The sequence below is a fragment of the Bombus pyrosoma genome, linkage group LG2 (assembly GCF_014825855.1).
Source record: "Bombus pyrosoma isolate SC7728 linkage group LG2, ASM1482585v1, whole genome shotgun sequence".
In the NCBI taxonomy this organism is placed as follows: Eukaryota; Metazoa; Arthropoda; class Insecta; order Hymenoptera; family Apidae; genus Bombus; species Bombus pyrosoma.
The window spans coordinates 11,693,446-11,713,149 of NC_057771.1; the positions used below are offsets into that span (position 1 = coordinate 11,693,446).

At 40.8% G+C, this 19,704-nt stretch overlaps 1 protein-coding gene across 8 annotated transcripts in view; it reads right to left on the reverse strand.

The window, feature by feature from the left end:
• The window catches only part of LOC122573090 (Down syndrome cell adhesion molecule-like protein Dscam2), a 162,129-nt gene that overhangs the window by 70,620 nt on the left and 71,805 nt on the right, over window positions 1–19,704 (reverse strand). For all 8 annotated transcript variants that reach the window (XM_043739081.1, XM_043739047.1, XM_043739074.1 and 5 more), the window contains exons 3-5: window positions 18,420–18,581; window positions 16,167–16,316; window positions 6,345–6,462 (exon numbers count right to left, since the gene is read on the reverse strand). In XM_043739081.1, the coding sequence (XP_043595016.1) occupies window positions 6,345–6,462; window positions 16,167–16,316; window positions 18,420–18,581 (430 nt within the window). The remainder of the gene's footprint in view (window positions 1–6,344; window positions 6,463–16,166; window positions 16,317–18,419; window positions 18,582–19,704) is intronic.

The following is a 19,704-nucleotide window of genomic DNA, read 5'->3' on the forward strand; positions in this document are numbered from 1 at the left end:
AAGAAGCGTATCCGTACATTTGCACGAGCATCGACGTTGATTCTCGCCTAAGAATCGCGAGACAAAGAAAAGAGGAAAAGCGGTGCACGACTTTCGCCGCGGATCATAAAACAACAGCGTTACGACGCACAGATACGATCGAAATTCTATTTTAGATCCTATCGATATCCGATCGTTGGACTAACGTAAATTTTCTCGAGAACGTTACCTTGGACGCCTCTTCGGGTCTTATTGAAGAAAAATATAGACCTGTGATACCGCTTTAGATATACACATGGTTAGCACGTAAAATTTTGTCATATAGCGAAATGTTATGCCCTGTCTGTCTCGCGATAAGAAAATTTTTGGGTACAGCGAAATGTTATACGGAGGAAAATTTTAGGTCAGCTTCGTGGTAGCATTCTTGAAATATATACGCGGCTAGCGCGTTAAATTTTATCACATAAGAGTGAAGTATCGTGTCCTGACAGTCTGTTTAAATTAGAGCTTGATAAGACACTGTTTGACATTATATCGAAGAAAAGTATAGCTCGGACTCCTGACATTATATTCAAAGTATGTGATTACTCAGCTAAATTCTGTCATATTATACCAGCAAAATATCGTGTCTAGTCTGTCTCTTAAAATAAAGCGCCTTTGGCTACCACTTTATATTAATTTCGCGAACGAGAACTATGTAATATTAGGGAAAATTATAGCCTAATAATTATCGCGATACTATTTTTAAAACGCACATGTGGTTATAACGCAAATTTTACCATATATAAGGGCGAAACATCGTGTTCTGTCTGTGCTATGAAACTGTGTGGTTCGACAGACTTTGAAAGAAGAGAAACAACGACATACCACGTCGCAAGATTCTCCTTCGCGTCTGACAGCAAATGGGATATACTACTGTCAACTCGAGCGTACGCTCGCTTCACTGACTAGTCGGACTCGATGAATCGTAACATTGCATCGTTGCAGTCAGCCATTCAGCCAGTCAGCCATCTCGCTACGATACAGCGTTACATTACGTTCGATCGCTGCTCAAGATTCAGCTCGGTGGCGAAGCAAAAATAGCAGCGCATACCAGAGTGCACTGGCACCGGACAGAGGGCGATATTACTGCTTTGCTATCCGACCAAGCCTTTCCATTCCAACGGTGTATCTCTCTAGTGCACTCGCCAACCACAAAATAACAACTGTTTCATTGGGAAGACTGAATACACACAGCACGGCCGTGAATTGTGCTACACGGCTACAGCCATACGTTCACTCCCTCGTTTTGCTTGTCTCTTCCTCTCTCTCTCTCTCTCTTCCTCTCTCTCATTTTTTTTGTATTCGACAGAAACCCTCGCACAAGCCGAGAGCGTATGCAACGCGCTTCGATGTACTGGCACGTTTTCAAAACACTCCCGCTTGAACAAGCAGCTGGATAAACTGCGCCTCTGCCTGTACCGGATACGGACGAAAATCGTTAATACCAGCGTATCTTTAAATAAAGGAGACGAACGGCTCGCGTATACGTATGTTCGTTCGTTTTCGCAAGCGAAGCGTATGCAAATTCCTGAAAACGCAGAGGGAACGCGGGAACGTTTCGAGCTGCGAGAATTTAAAGCGTCTCCACAGATACGGGATAATCGAATCGATCTTTCGCGAGCACGAGCGACCTTTGACCTCATCGAAGTACAGAGTAAAATCGGAGCAAATTCCAACATCGAAAAATCGAGACTGATAATCGTTCAGCCTTCGAATTACATACGAGGCTTGAGATCGTTGATATATTTCGAAAAGTTTTGAAATAGTCGCGCAGCGATTTTAGGCACCTGACGATTGCTCCGCGCAGCAGTGTGCAAACGAAGGAAAACATTTGCGTTACATCGAAACGCGCGCGAGCGGAGCGTCAATATTTACCGAGCGAAGCTTGGAAAATAAAGTTTTCGTCGCGGTCGATATTGATTTTGCTCCCTTAAATGGCCGCGATTCGACCATTTACCTTTGCGTTCTGCGATAAATATTATTCTTAGAAACTTACTTTTTCGCCTGTAAATCTAAAAACTGTATCGAACCCAGCCACGTTCCCGATTTCGGTGGCAATTTTCGAAAAGAAAGAAAAAAACAAAAACACGGGAATCCGACACGGTACAAAGGAACAGGCTAGTCGACGTAGTTCTTTCCAATCTTCATTCAACTGAAACGAAATTGTACGTGACCTCGCAGGATCATCATCCAGGTCTGTCCAAGGGAAAAACGTCAAACGACTAGTTGCTGGGCAGAATCACTGAGGATCTAGGCTACGAAAAACCTGAATTTTCCTCTAAAAGGTACGGATCTCCAGCGTCAAATATTTTCTGGTCCACAATCTCGGAGCTAAGGTAGCGTCTCTTGGGATCGTAGTCCCCTAACATTGTCCAAAAATGATCTTGCATCCTCTCGTTCTCATCTTCGTGGTCCGTCTTCTCCGACCGGTGATTGACCTCTATCTTTCTCCGTCTCCTGTATGTGCGCTGAGGTAGTAGTTTCGAAAAGCGGCGTTACAGACTGTCGGAGGTTGGTGGGCTCGCGAGAGGAATCAGGATAAGGTAGGAGGTGTAGAAGGACGCCGATGAGGTTGAAGAGTCGTTGGGTATTCGGCGGAGGAGTGGCGGAAGAGGGAAAAGCGGGACAGAGGAGACACGACCGACGACGAGAAGTATACCTATAGATAATCGAATTTACGGAGGGAAATTGGTGAGGGAAGGAGATAGGATAGGTAGGTGGAAGTGCGAGAGAGGGCCAGAGATGGAAGCCGTACCTTGCTGGCAAACCCTCAGACTCTACCTCTCCCTTTTCTATTCTGCCCTCTCATCTTCTGCGTCGCTTCTCCTATCTCGCTCTGATCCTTTTGCTTATCCTTTGCCGCCCGATTACTCTTTCTCTCTCTTGCGCCCCTATGGCTGCGTACTCTCCTCCGTCAACTCAGTCAAGCCACGGGGAAGCGGCAGCGGATGAGGCGGTGGAGAGAGTCGCTGTACGCAAGCGGGTCCGACAGAGGACGAAGATGGGATAGAGAGAAGGAGACGATGAACACAGCCACGGAATACTCAGTGACGTCGACGTACACGTAAATGCGGAATATTTGATGGGCTGTCAGAAGCAGTCTCTGTAATCAGCGGTCGGTTTGTTTGCGCTATCCATACACTCCTCGCGTCTATATACCTTCGAGCAGCCTCACCTTGCTGCATTCCCGGCATCCACGATGCACGCGTGTGCGCCTGGGCGTATGGTCGCGTATCCTATGCGAGCACACGCGCCTCTATCCCCTGATTTTTAACGTAATCGATTAATCACGGATCAAGAGATTCCTTGAAAGGAAGCGTCGCGTCACTTCCAAAGTCGCTGCCGCGATTATCGATCGAGATGCTCGTAATTCCGTGGACCAACGGAATTAATTACGCACGTCAAACATTCGTGACAGGAAATTACTAACGGTAAAGCGCATCGAATTATTTGTATTGCTCATTGTGTGAATTTTCATCCTTGACCGATATGTAACGATCGATGTATATCGATACAATATCAACAACATTGGTTTCATCTTAAAAATTTCAAGATAAACACTCTCGAGGAATAAACTTTTGGTAATCTTTTGTGAGAACCGTCAGATGATACGAAAGGCGAAAGAGAATCAACTGTTATGTATACAATATTCAACAAATCTGGTTAGAATATCTCCTTTTTCTTCTTGTTGTAGCATCACTTTGTAGAAGAAAAACGAGCCAGGTCGTTTGGCGTTTAATAACCTCGACGTCGATGCAACGCGAGTATGCAACAGCTAGAGAAGAAGGGAGAAGAAGTCGTTCCGCCCTTCTCAGTCCCAACCCTTTCGTTCGTTACCATTCCAAGCAAAGCGGCACAATCGAATAATAAATACATTAACATCCTAATACGCAATCCCTTTTCTCTTTGTCCCTGCGCCAGTATTTCCGTTAATCCGCTTTACCACCTTATCACCCCATTCCCTTTATTTTCATAAGCACTTAACGATCCGTACGCGGAAATAAAACGTAGAACGAAACTCACTGGAACTATCGTTTCGCCTGCTTTATTTACGAGGCCCCAATCGTGTTTTCTTTTTGCCTTCTTGATTCCGCGATGCGAATTCTCCGGCTCGATTACCGGGTCGTTACGTTTCTTACTCGGGTTTATTGGATTCACTGAAGGCTGGAGTGATAAGACCAAGTTTCGAGATAGAGTTCATAACTCGTGAGATGTCTACAAAAGTACCTTCATCAATATCGACCGAACAACCGAATAAACGAACCATTCTTATGCAGTCGACTCGACGCTTCTGTTTCTTTTCAGTTTCAGCCTATTTGGCTATGCTAAATAGTCGCGAAAGGGTCTCCGTCTGATCTATGTGAGAGATAATTCTACTTGTCAAAGAGAATCGCTTTTCTCCATCTCATAACCTCTCTTCTTCCCGTTTTCTCGCGTAATAATATGGCAGCAGAAGCCAACGAACAACGTGTGTTTCACCTTTTCACTATGGAAATACCTTCGCGTGCGAAATAACGCTGCTATGTTTGAAATTAGCATTAATATAAGAAAAATACGAGGGTTTTGAACCTCAGGGGACGAATTATTCGCTCGTCCTGCGCCACTTCCTTCCGTCATTATTATTGTTCCCTTTGACCCTGCGATTCTGCCCAAACGAAATCATGAAATGCAAGGTTCCTACGTTCGCGAATGGAATCACTGTACCGTGATGAAACAGCGTGTTCGGTTTATCTACCGTTGAATTACCGAAAGACCAACCTTCTACAGAGGGGGGGGGGTGAGATTGCTCGCGGAATAAACGTCGCTTATCGAGCTCTGGCCCATATTCTAAAATAAGACGAGAAGAGAGAGAGAGAGAGAGAGAGAGAGAGAGAATATGGAAACGAGCGTCACGCGAAATTGAAATTTTTACATTTCAATAACGTATTCGTTATAATCCTCTGGTCCCTGTTCGTAGCGGAACCGCGTTTGTTGCCAAGAATTATCGTCAACGATTTAACGAAATTTAACGGAAATTTCGCCGAATAGCCGAGGAAGTAGAGATTGGAGGATAATTTAGCGACACGACCGGATGTCTTATTAATCCGAAGAGCTATCTTCAATTTACCCAAGCAGCTACAACGTAGTAACAGTCGTCCTGTACTTCAACCTGGTAGATTACTTTGCGCCAAGGCTCAACCACGATGAAAAGTAAATGGTAGTTTGCCGGTTAATTTCGTAGCGGAACATCCGTTTACACTGGTACTCGAGAAGGGAACGAATGGAAACCAATTTGAAGGGTACAGAAGCTGGAACGAGTGTCGGAAGTCGTAACGCAGAGCGTGTTACAATATTTAAAGCGAGGACACTCTCGCGAGACCCTCGTTGAGGAAGTCGAGCGCGGAAATTTCATCGATCAAAATATTATTCACCTATACGAAAAAACACTTTTTTCGCCGTCAAGCCAATTAAACTTACCCCGATACGTATGAACCCCACCTATTTACCGCGTCCCGGTTGTATCGAGAAACTGTTTGCCACGTAACTGAATCGTTTTCGAGGACTGTTTCGTGAAAGTCGGCAATTACGGAACGACCCTCTCTCAACGGGTAACTCTTGTCTCCTAGCTGTTGCTTTATTGAATGGGAAACGGTGTATTCAAGCCTTTTCAAACGACTTCTCTCTTTCTACTTTCGCCGTGTATCTTCGAACGAAGACAGAGAATATATTTGTTGGCAGATTTTGACTTTAATGGTACCAAAATGGCACGCTCGATGTACTTTCTATTTGTCTTCTCCGAAACTACGATACTTCGTTCGTTTTTCATTCTTCTATTTTCTACGTAGAACGGCATACTTTCTGCGCTAACGTCGAGGAAGAGAAGTTAGTTTCTGGCCGTGCAAACAAAGAATTAAAACAGATTTTGTGATAACGAAACTGCATTCTGAAGTCCGACAAAGGGATGAATAACTCTTTTCTTACGGCAGTTTGTTTCGGTAAAAGCGACAGGAGATGCATTCAAGTAATCAAGATAAGTGAAACAAGGTGCTGGAAAAAGTGCGATAGAACTGAAGCTTCCGCGAAACGACGATAGGATTCATTCTCCACGACCTCGAAAAAGACGACAACAAAACAAAAAGAAAAAATTGGGTCGTAAACGTTCGATTCGGATCGACGCGTGTCACGTCCTGAAATCTCGTGGAATCTGAGGATCAGTCATCGTGTCAACACGCATCTAAAGGCGGAGACATTTCACCGGTCGATGGTGCTATCGTACCTAAAGTTTACGAGACTACCGGCGCGGCGCATGCTACAAATTCGTACGTATCTAGTGACATTCTTACCTGTTGGTGGGAGTTGGATTGCCATACGCGACGCATGGTATCACAATGGTGTCTTTCAGCCGTGCCGACATATAAACCACCTTCTCGTTTATCATCGGTGGCATGGTGCTGCGTATCTCTGCAAACAGAAAAACCAGAAAGAATCGCATAAATCCACTAATGATAGCGTACTGGTTGTAGCGTTTCGAACAAACGAGACAATCTCTGGACGCGTGAAACAACTGTTCTGACTGTGTAGTAGATCTTGAATGACTTTCAGACTTCGAAGAATACGTGTACCGATTAATGCTTTTCTCAAGGATTACTAAAGCTTTTCTTAATGTCAGAGATATTGCGAGGTCAGAAATGGAAGCGTTAAATAAACACACTGATCGATGTAGCTGTGTATTATGATGTGTAAATGTGCACAGGAACCTGAGTTAGTTTGAAAGAGTTCTTAACAACAAACATCTTCGATTTCAAGTTATGAAAGCTATTTATGAATCGATATTTAAGAAACTGAATTGAGTAACTCTATTTTCTTTTTTTTTTTTTTTGTGGATTCCTCAGTTTTATTGCCCAAATACTCGATTTGGAAAGACAAACGACTCACTCTCTTGAGTTAATCTTTTGCAAGAATATTTTATGTTCCTGACAAAACTTGTATGCCTTATCTCTCTCTAAATTTTTAAAACCCATGAACTTTCAAGCTTTACCAATTTTATGACCATAATGTATCTTCTCTAGCAAAAATACTTGGACAGCGAGGAAATTACAAAAACAATGCTTTTTGATTATTCATTGATATTCTGCATCATGATATTTGGATAAATTCTATTTGAGAACTGTGTGACTGGAAATGTTGTCAATTCAACATGCCATGTACTGTATTCTGTTGCACATTTTATTTAAAAAATCGTTAGATTCTATGTTTTGGAACTTCGTTTGTTCTTTACGCTTTCAAAGCGTTGTACCTTGAAAAAAATTCTCTATCATGCGGATGGCAATTTGATTAACTTTGTGAAAAATTTTACAGGGTTCAAACTGGACGCAGTAATTGTTAGCATCGTTGCATAACCTTTGAACCTCTGAAATTTATGACAGGTTATTTCCTATTACGGAAAAACTAAAATTGAAAACTCTACTACATAACGTCTAAAATAGACTAACAGTTAGATGATAGAAATTTCTAATCTTTAATTTCCGTCTCTCAAAAGTAGGAATCGCCTCTGGAAATCTCATAAGCATGGAGTAATGGTAAACTTTAACACGAGAAAAACAGTTTTTTGAGATTAAAGCACGAAAAATACAATAGAATTGTAACAACAGACTAACTGCGAGCTAGAGTATATTATTTCCTTTCTTGGTTCCATTTTGGTAATCGGGTCAATAACATAGAAATCATTTTGAAATTTGTGATAGGATATTTGCTATTGAAGCATGGAACAGTAAAATACAAAAATTAAAATGCATATTATTCGATACATAATCTCTAAATCATGTATCAACCAATTATTGACAGAAAAGTCAAATGAGCATCAAAGTAACATTTTCTGGTTATGTCATAAATCCTACATTCGCGGCTTTAACAATGATCAATAAACTTTTTTTCCTCTCCAATGAACTGGCTTTGTCACGGTGGAAAAAATCCCGTGAAATTTTTGATAGCACTAAAGAAACAGGCAGTGGTATTTTCCGGAAACAGCCTACCCTTTTTCCAGCAGCTTTTTCCGACTCCGCCATTCTAGATGAGTTCGAGCAAGTTTTTTCCGCGCTACACGCGTAATATATTCATTTAGCCGTGGACGAAATTGAAGGAACGAAGAAGAAGACGGTGGCGAACAACGTGCACGAAGATTTAATAAAACAGGCGCTTGGATTAAAAGCCGACTGCTATATATTACGAAATGAAATTCTCCTTAATGGCGATCGTCGCTTTCCCGTTACGGACCCGGCGTTGTGTTAGATGGCTAGGGCGTGCGAACGATACGTGGAAAATAACGGAAAAAACTAGGAGGAACAGTATTGGATTACATTGTTTGGAAAATTGATAGTGACAATATCGCTGGAGATTTAACAAAAGAGAAGGAAGGTCCAAGGAAGGAAGCGAAGGATGAAATACATCCTCCGAGATCATCTTCGTTGGCGAAACAAGTACATACACGCACACGTATACGTATAGTTAGGGGGTTACTTTGCGACACAGACGCAGTCAGCCCCTGTTGCTGGTGCTCCTTCTCCCGCGGGACGAGTTCATGTAAGTTTGTTCCATGATATACGGGAAATGTTTTCCACGGCGTGTCATAAATAGCCGTCGGCTGAAAAAGGAATGTGGCAACAAAGGTTCTTCGTGGCAAGATAGAAGGGTGGTAGAATAGGTGGGAAAAAGAAGAATGGATACGAAGAAGGAGAGTAAGCAAAAGAAGAAGAAGAAGCAGAAGATGATGATGAAGAAGAAGGGGAAAAGGAAGAAGAGAAGGAAGAAGAAAAAGGTGTAAAAAACGAAAAGGAACGCGTCAGGCGGACGTTTAATGGGGAATTATGGTCGGAGATAGCGACTCGTCCAGCGACGTGGCGTACCGTAAAGGGACAGATAACGGTGATGTACATATCTCGTCGTTGTTCACCAAGAATTCCAAATCACCTACCACATAAGCGTATGTATATATATATACCGTTAACGTAGATCAACTCGCGTTCAACCTTTTCAAGAGAGCAAAAAGACGACTTTGTATACTCATCTCTGTATTTATTCGGCCTTGTTGTCAATGAAATTGCAATTAGTCCATTGGTTTCATTAAGATTTCATTAACAGATATTCGCGTAATTAGCGATGCTTGGAACGATGCAACAAGAGAATCGGGCGCGTTAGCGGCACCGCGTGCACGCGCCATAGAACATCGTAATAATGCGGTAATGAATATTACAACAAAACGGGCCATGTACCTGCAATGAAAACGGCGGTCGGTGTAATTAAAGCGAAACGTTTTTCGCGAATCGACTCTGGGAATCGCGTCATTAGCCCGGTTCCTATTTCCACAGTGCCTCGTCCACTGCTTTCTATGTTTTCCCTGAAATCCGGCCGAATCCGATACACCCGCATGTTTCAATGTTTCTACACAACCAACGCTAACGATTCGTCTATCGAGCACAGCCGATAACCGCTCGAGTGTTTTTAGCGTTGCACGGTCAAATGACATGCGATCTCGTTACAATATGAGAATTCAGTGAAGCAATTGAACACTGTGCATCGTATTACCGCGAACGTTACGCGATACCTCAGCTGGAAAGAAGATATTAGCGCCAAGTGTAGCTTTTAATTCTCATTGGATGCCATAGAAACGCGACTTGCACGATAAAGAAAATACAAAACGATCGACGGCTGTCGCATGCAGATTCTTATCCATCGATAGTATACCAGCGTGAGACGTGCATCTGTGTAAAATCGTTTTCGCGAGGATCGGAAGCTGGAGCATCGTGCAACTAACAACACGGTGCAATTATTTCCGCAGGCTTTTCGCGATACGAGAGCATCCGAACGCGATTCGAAAATTTTCCGCGAATAACAGATAATTCAGAAAAGTTTGCTCGTTACTGGGGAAAATCGTTGTACCTCGAGTTTTCGGTTAATTCGGTGTATTCTAAATGGAAGGGGAGACAGAGAAACTGCGACGATGAACGGCTATTCGAGAATATGCAAACGATCGGACACACCCTAGAACTTCGTTATTAAGTTCGTAAGTATGTAAGCGCGCTTAGCATAAATTTCTATCCAACGTTGGCCAGGTTTTATTATACGGTGCAACGAGCGGCCAGAAGAATCGTAGCAAGGACTCGCGACAGCTGTTCGTTTTTCGCCAAAGTTCAAAAGCGGTCTCCTCTGCTTCGTACTACCGTGGCTCTTTCCAGAAGAATTTAATCAAGCGCTTTGTTAACTGAAAAGTTGAATTTGCCTGATTACCAAAGGAATAAAATATGACGATAGAAGAGATAGTGGAAAGGGTGGGACGGGACCTGAGAGAAAAAAGGGCGAAAGAAGAGGAGAATGAGGAAACGCCCGAGGAATTAACGCGTCACGCGTTCCGTCAGATGCGAAGGAACGCCTCGATGATCACAGGCGTTGACCGTTGATATTCTTACAAAAAATACTCTTGGCCGTGTAATAAAATTTCGCGTGAGTTACGTCTCGAGTAATTTGAACATCGCAGATTCTGTTTACGTGCACGGTGACCGCGTAGATGGATAGCAAACTGGTGTAACTAACAACGATAAAATCTCTTTCCATTCTTCCGTTTTATCTCTGGCCGTAGTATATTTCCGCCTTGCCCGATAATCTAAATTATTTTCCCTTCACCCACGACTCGTTTTACAAAGATGGAGCAAGCAGAACATAAATTAGTTTGGCTAGTTGGCTCCTGTTATTATTATTTTCCATAAATTAAACGATCCATCTACGTCTCGTAACTTTTGTGCAAAATTATTCCGCCGCAAATATCCCGTGGCTCGGGAACGGTGTTACACATCGATCTTGTACACACACGAAACGGGATGCAAGTTAAACGGGGAACCAATTGTTGCAAACATATCTTTAGGGGGGAATATAAAGCTAACAATTACGCGTTGTTTGCGTTCGACATATCGTTTCCGGCAGCGCATGTGCAGGTTAATAATAATTTGCAATTCGATTAAAGGTAATCACTGTTTAGATAGTACGGATACGTATAAAGCTACCAGTATACGATTAGCGTTTATCCAGAAATTTTAAACAATTCTTGTAACGCGAAATTTCCCATGGCTCTCTCTCGGTTTCTGGTCCCACAATCCAAGCAGGTAAACATTACTTGGTTCCGGGATATCTCGTAGAATGTTCGTCGATGGCGATAAACGACCGCCTGTGAGCGCCTCTCTATTCCATTAAAGCGGAATCTCTACGCGAGCAGACGCACGGATTGCAAACAAACCTGCTGGCCATCGATTCACTGGTCCGTTCGAATTTTCACGTATGACGGTGTGTATCGTGGAACATCATACGCGAAATTTCCAGCCTGAATGTGCGCTTCAATACCCAGATTCTCTTTTTATATTATATTCTTTCTGTAGCGTTCCGTTTACTATAGGGTGTTAACTCTATACATTTTAGTAACATTCTACAAAAAAGTTAGGAATGAACAAATAAATATAGTATACTATTAAACTTTACGTTTTACACTTCATCATGTGTGGTGTAACTAAAAAGTTTTCTGAAAAAAAAATATATAGACTATTGCTCCAGACAATTCCGATACTGATACATTTTTAATAATTGCAATAAAAACAACCTACAACGATTTTATTCTTTCTAATTACCATAGCTACGTGTAGCAGTATATTATAACTTTCTATCATACTTCTAGTCGAATTTTATCGTATTATATCTTGTACTATGTAGCTATAAAGGCATTAGAAATTTTAAGGTAGTTTTATTAATATTTATTTCGCCAAAAAAATTGAAAATTATATATACAATAAAAATAATACAATTCATACATATAATATATTGTACTTATAATAAGAAATGATGATTTTCTAAATTGTTCATCCGAAATTCTTCGTCATTTTACTACACTGTCAAAAGATTAACATTATGAGGACGCGGTTCCTGTAAATCACCAGAAGAGAAAAGAAGATTTCGAATTACTCGACCGACTATTTTGCTTCTAATTAGCCCTGGTGCGTGACTATTTGTCGTTAAGTTTAAATATTCTGTCGCGTTTTACTATTCGCCGTTGTACGCGCGGAATAATCGCCACGCAGCTGTAATAACGTTGATTAAACTTAAATAATAATTTCAGTGCGAGTTGGCGCGCGATTAAAAATGAAACTTTAGCTGCGCGATGTCGATTCGAGATCCCCTAGACGAGAACGAGGCAGTGCAACGAGCGTTATCGCGAACTCAATTTTCACCGTACTTTCGTTTACCTTCGTCGTGATTACGAGAGGCTGCTGACATATCCGTGGCTTTGCGATTAAGCTGCTGGTGTATTAATTATTCCCTGGCAACCTGCGCAGACTTATCGACTGAATGACAGATCGATATACAAAGCGTTCAACGATCGAGGAACGTGGCAAAAAAAAGAGGTACCGAACCGGAATTACCTTCCCGCCCGGAAAAGGACGAAAAATAGAAAATGAACATAAAGGGAGATGCGAATAAGGGGAAGTATAGGAAACGGGCGATGAATTATGACGCTTCCTACATGGAGGATCGGTCACGTGCTAGGGGAAAAGTGGTAGCGAAGAACGTGCAGAATGTCTTGCCCGTTCTTTTTTCCTTCCTCACACGCATCGCGTATAGGCACGTCTAAAGCTTCAACATGAATCTGGAGGGTAGGTGTGGCATGTGAAGAGAAGCATCATTAGTTAGCCCGGCTCGAGTGGAGATTTCTCCCCTTTCCGCTTCTTCTTCTCCTTTGCCTTCCTTACCTCCTTCGCGTCTTTCCGCCTGCATATTTTCCCTTTCTCCCCACTTCACTTCTCTACCGACGTGGTGTAGCTAACCCCCAAAGCAGACGTTACGCTGGTGAAGCCAGCTTTGCCTGGGTAACAAGAACAAGTGATGCCAGGCCTCCGCTGAAACGACCGAGAGAACCTTTTCACACGGTTTCGCGGCCAGAACCCCACCGAGACTGGCAATTACGCGACTAAGAGAATTTTTACTTTGATCGAACGTCGATCATCCGATGGCTCATTAAATCCTCTTCGCGTCGCTGCGACATCAACGACGCGACGCGAATCAAATTACGGACTAACGTTGGAAAAATCTAGAATAGAATGGATAGGATTCGTATTTATGATTTGAATGTCGGAGGATATTGAATATTTTTTTGCTTTCTTCCCCCTTATTTTTCCTTCGATTTTTGTACTATGGCTTAACTTGTTCGATATTACTATGTAAGCCGCTGAGAGTCCAAACTGAATAGCTTCACTTTTTATAAATTTCCTCAATTTTATTACGTAATTACACGATTAATATTCAATTCTCAAGAAACAAATCACTCGTTTCGAAAAATTCGTTCATTCCAAAATGATGACACAGATAATGGTAAGCTGCAAGGGAAATTTGAGAAACAAGTTCGTAATATCATTTTCTGTCTATTAATTTGAAATCACGTACAAAAACTTTACCTTTCTAACTCTGCGATATATGTAGAGAGTAAATCATCTTCGGCTTTGTTACCAAATATGACAATTACTTTAGCACTGCACAAATTATTAACGTGTACATGTATAACATTTCAGTAATTAATCAATTACGCTGCTATATAAATTTCAACTAGAAACACTAACGGTATTGAGAATGTTGATCTATCCTGGTTCGACTGACTGCTAAAATCAATAACTTTACAGAATGTTAATATTCGTTAATACTAAAACTACCAAAATAATCAAAACAATCAATGCGCAATTTTTCATCGACATTTCCTACAAATTTGGAACAATAGATTTTTGGACATTAGAGTGAGCTTTTGTCAAGTACGTATATAAGTAAATATTTGTTTCTTTCCCTTGAATTACGTATTCTATCATGTACATTATATTTTGATTTCTGTGATGGAAATTTTACTTTTAAGATATCGATAGATCTAGTATTGAAGGAACAATCTTTGATACCATTAAATAGCGTTATCGACCAGTGTTCCGATCGCACGAAATAAGGCTTCTAATTGCATCCCGGCCGTTAATGAACCGCCCTGAACTCCGTTCATCGACGCAAGCTCTTTTTCCTATTCACGGACGCACCACTACTATCGGGCTGTCGATCGATCAGCGCCGCAAAACGCGTAATATCGAATCACGTGCGATCGTGCGTGCACAACCAGGGGAAGAGGATGAGTTTATCGCGAGTTCGTAACCGTGTGATAGCAACGCGATGTTTGCAGCGTGAGACACGACGTTTGCACTTTTACTCAATCTCGTGGGAGTAAACTGTAAATTCGCTCAGGCAGCAAGAATAGAAAATCCGAACTATTTATCACGTCAGTTTATTTGGCGTATGTGATCAAAGAAAGTTCGAAAATATTAAAAACAAAATTATTCGAGAATTCAACGATAGAACGTATGAAAAGAAGAATGAACGGTTAGGCGATCAGTTTCGACGTGGCTCAATAAAAATTCCGACAGCTATTTCTCCAGGCAATAAAACGCAAACGATCAAGGATTCGTAATCGAGGCGAGGAAAAATTTTTACCGCCGCGGGTTTTCTTTCAGCTGCTGTCCCTTTCACGATGTTTTTCCAACGATAATGATTGACAGGGAATATAGCGACTGGTACGTCGGTAGGGCGAAATGTTTAAACTGCAGGGAGAAAAATATTCGGCCGATCGGGTTGCTGGCCCGGAGATCGACCCCGGATCTTCCGCTCGCCGATCGGTTGCTTCCCAATTAAAGCTACCCAGATCGTCGACGAATATTTTCGTCCCAAGCTCTTAGCTCTCAAATGACTGTCGCTTACAAAATCGAAATCAAACAGATCCAGAGCGTCACCAACGAGTAACTTGGAGCCCGGTTTTCTTCGTGAACGAGCGAAGAGGGTCAGGAGAATATCCTGCAGCGTTTAGTGTCCCAGTTTTTTTCCACATTGCCCCCGTTTTGTTATTGAAAAAAATTTAATAACCGCGGGTACCGTGACGTCTTCGCTCGGCAAGTTGGAACGAAAAATAAAATAGAAAGGGGAAAGAATGGAGAGCAGTGAGTGAATGGAAATGATTACGAAGGGAAGGCACGGTGTTTCGATCCACCGGGTGTTGAGAAAACTCACGAGCGTCTAGTTGCTGTCCAATTACGGATTCACGCACTCGAAGGAGATCAAGTTTGAATCGCAGCTTCGATAATCGATCTAGAAGGTTGGATTGGATCGAAGAATGAAATGCACGGCATCTGACGCTCTCCACGGAGGGTAATCGGTTCATAAATATTCAACGGTGCTTGCAAGAAATTTGTAAATATCGCATTGAGCTGCAATAATAAGTTTCCGCTGGTGTGTATCTGCTCGTTGCCTATCCAAAGGCGATAAAAGGGGAAAACTTTTCTGTGCCTCGATGGATCCTTCGATAACACAGCCAAGAGGACGATGCTATTCTTTCGATACTCTTATTAATACCATCCTCGGTTCGCGCTAAAACGTCCCTCGGCTCGTGTTAAAACTTTATTAGTCGAGTTAACGGGCAAAGCTTCGAAGGAACGTGCCTCGAGCTTTCAGAAAATGTACGAGGGAAACGTTGAAAGAAAGTGTGTTAACGGACAGGAAATATTGTTCCCTTCCTTCTTTCTCACTTTTTCCGCTGTTTACCCAGCTTTGCTTCAGCTTTGGTACACGAAGGAAAAATATTCAACGCGCGTGTTATACTCCGTGCCATCTTTGCTCTATCGTGCCGTTTGTTAATAAACCATGTCTACAACGTTGTTTATTTTGCAATTACTACGTAAAGTAGCCAAAGTAAAGTCAGCTGCCTCTGAAATGCCCTTGCTTTTTCAAAGTCTTTTTAAACAGTCCCGAAAAGGGAGGTTTCTGAAGTTTAATAAGCTTAAAAGGAGAGAAAGTAAAACCTCAGAATTTTGTCAGATAAAATTTGCCCGTCGACGATACTCCCCTTGTAACCTCATAAATGTAAATGAGAAAAAAGAAGCGATCCTTGGTGGACCTCTATATGTATCGATTAATTTACATGGTATCATATTATCATATGATAAACATATTTTAGCCGGGTTATGAATTTTCGATCAATTCGGAGAGAACTGTGTGAGTCAAGTCGAAACCGTGTTATCTTATCGGAGGCTACGCAAAACGAATTTTAATGCACTTACCAGTCAGCTGAAGCCTGCCGACGTTGCTGCTGACGACCGTTTCCTGCGTCAAACGATGATGCGTCCTGCACCGATATGTCCGCTCTGCGTCCTCCCGCGTGATATTCAGTATCATAAGCTCGCCACTTGAGAGCATATGGTATTTGCCATCTGTGGAAACAAAAATCGCGTTTCAGTCATAACCATAAGAAGAAATGAAAACTTCACCGAGCACGCACCTATTCGTACTGTTCAAACTGGTATCTTTGACTTTAAATTTGCGAATTGTCATAATTTTGTGGAACTAGAACGTACGTTTGATTACAATCACTTAGAGAATAAAGCTTTTCCTAGCTTAAAATGGTCCCAAATTTCTATTTTCAAATGTAAACCCTAATCCCTAGATTCAAATTTAATTTTCCAAGTTCAAGTTCATGAATCGCGATAATGAATCTATGAGAACAGAAATCACGTTTCGATCATAATTACACGTAAAATGAAAGTTTCTTCGAGTTCGAATCGACTCTAGATTCCAATTTTTTAACTTAGTTCCAAGTATTTTGATTGAAATTTAAATTTTTGAATTCAGGCGCACGAATCGTGGTAATGAATTTTGATTTGACTCTGCTTTTCCGACGGTTGTTCCTCGAGTTCGTTCAACTTCGAACTCATTCCGACCGTGCAACGACGAAAGTTTGGTCGTCTATCGATCGTCTTACTGCAATTGATGAGTGTATTAATAGATCCGCCTGGTTTATTAACGAACACATTCAAAACTGTGAAGCATACCTGATCGAACTGCTTCATAATTAATGAAGTTTGTCTCGTTAACGGAATCGCTACGCTTCAGGCGAAAACTTGGCGTATCGGCAATGCCAACCCTACGTTGTGTCCGAGAACAGGACGTATAGATACTGTTTTTTCCATAACATAAATTTCAAACGACTGTGATAAACTTAGACTTTAATATTATGTATTTTTGGTGTTTAGCGAGAATAATTTGATCAAAGAGAAAATTCATATTTTTAGAATGTAAGTAGATAAATTACATTTAAATAAGAATTTAAAATGTAACGTCTATTTGGAAATTTCTGCAATGTCACATATTTATGTTTAAGAATATACAGTAGAATTCATTTTCTTCAAACTCCATTTGTTGAATGGAAATTCTAATTGATATTCTACCGATAGAATCCATTTATTTGAATGTGAACCTCAATTATGCGGATGAAAATAATAGATAATGGAGAGAACTCCTATTGTATGAATTCCAGTAATATGAACTATTTGTCCCCAGACGGGTTCAGATAAATGGAATTCTAGTATCGCATACAAGAATAACTGCAAGTCTAATGTTTCTGTAGCACATTTATATCATCAAATTGATTTAGTTTATCATAACTGTATAAAGTGTCAATCACACTTAAAACGTAAATCACACTTAAATCACGATAATACGTAATCGGTGACAACTATAGATCATATAAAACTATGGATCATCATTCTGTACGGTTCGTTGAGCATTAGATATAGTAATTTGTCTTTCGAATTGGAATAACTGAATTTGATTAAATTTCTCACATAATTACACGTGTATTACGTAAATTGTATAAAATATACGAAAGTTTTCTTCAATTCTGTTGAAAGTAAATACCGCAAAATATAGACGAGCATCGTGTATTATATCCAATCATCGTCAGTTAACAATTGCAAACTTGAACAAAGTTCTTGTAATTTATTATACGACACAAACTATAAATATCAAAATAGTTGGAAAATTATTGTTAAATATCTATTATTAGATATTCTATCGTAGATAATATTCGACTTATATGAAACATAGATAACGTGTTTTCGCATATTTTTCATGCACATTTGCATATTTCACGCGCATGAACATCATATATTCCTTGCATATTGAGCCTGTATAAACAACTATAATCTAATCACGTTATAAGAATCGCAAGATAGAGACATAATCTGCATAAAACGTAACCCGATCTGCCTCCGGATCAGTTCAATTATATTTAAGGATTCTTGAGATGTTTTCGATATTCACGGAATATTCCTTGAAGAAGTCGCTTGTACGTCAAACCCACGATTTTTATCTTCATCCGACTTCATAAAAGGAATAAATACAAATATAAATTCGCAAGAATAACCGGTTGAAAGACGATGATATTCATTCCAAGAGATTTCATCCTACTGCTACGTTCTTATTTATGAACAGACATCATTAGAGGATAACCAGAGATGTTTCTGGTGTTTACTCACCTCCCATCGTGGACGGGTAGATGTTGAAGGACGGTTCCTGAAGCCAAGACGTAATGGTAACGTGGTCGCGAACGAAACTGGGCACGTTGCATCGCATAAGTACGTTGTTGCCGAGGAAACCGCCGGGACACTGCACTTCCGGATCGTAACGCTGGTTCACCACTGAAACACACAAACAACCAGCCGCTCGAAAGCGTGTCTTGAAAGCGCAGGGCCGACAGGGGCGGATTTGCCATTCTTGAAAAGCTCTGAGCCACCTAGACTCTACCATCAAACAATACCGAATATTCTACTAGCTATTTTAAAATGCAATACATATTATTTTCCTAATGATACTTAATACTTAATATTTAGTATTAATAATATATAACATTTTCAAGATGTTAGCGACGCCATTACGCTATTGAGTCATTCCACGAGTAACGTTGTGTTTACGTGTAACTTTAAAATATTTATTAAAGCATTTATCGATAAATAGTATATTAATTGTTGATTTTGAGAACTATTAATTTTTGGTAATTCTTCAGTTTCTTTCTTGAAATATTGTCGCAATTTTGATCAAGAATATTAACAGGTTACTATTTTGAGACGAGATTTTTTATCTTCAATATTTTGTAGTGACTGCAGCGAAATAAACAAAAGTTCGTTTGTATGCTTTCATTCGATCTAGCTTATTGTTCTCATCCGACTGTGCGAATGAGTATTGGCACGATGAAAGAGAATTCTTTTCTTCTTTTTTTTTCATATTGATGGCATCTGTAATTCTTCCAATTGCTACCTGTAGATTTCATATTTTACCTGACGTATCCCACTGATTTTCTTACAACCAACGACATAGTTTAAAATTCGATTCGCTTCAACGTTAATTAACGAATTGTTCCCTTTTATCGATACTGTAGAATGTAGAGCGTTAATAACCGAACATTGGCAAACCTAATAACACTAAGCGGATCCTCATTAACCGGACTTCATATGCTTGTATCATTCTGACGTATCCCATAAATTCATGACGTATCAATTAAACGCCGGAAGCTGTGCACGATTTCGTTATTTTATTGCAATGGATCCGCGGAAGTGTGTTGGGAGGCGGGGAGGAGGATTTCGATAAATTCGTCTTCCAGTCATTGCGTAGCTCGATGTTAACGCGCCAACTCTAAACTCATTTTTCCTACTCGTTAATTCCATCAAGAATATCCGATCGTTTCTACTAGCAACCGTACGAGGTAGCGAATACGCCGCTTTTAGTACCGTTTTCACCGACGAAGGCTAAATTATTTCAACGAAT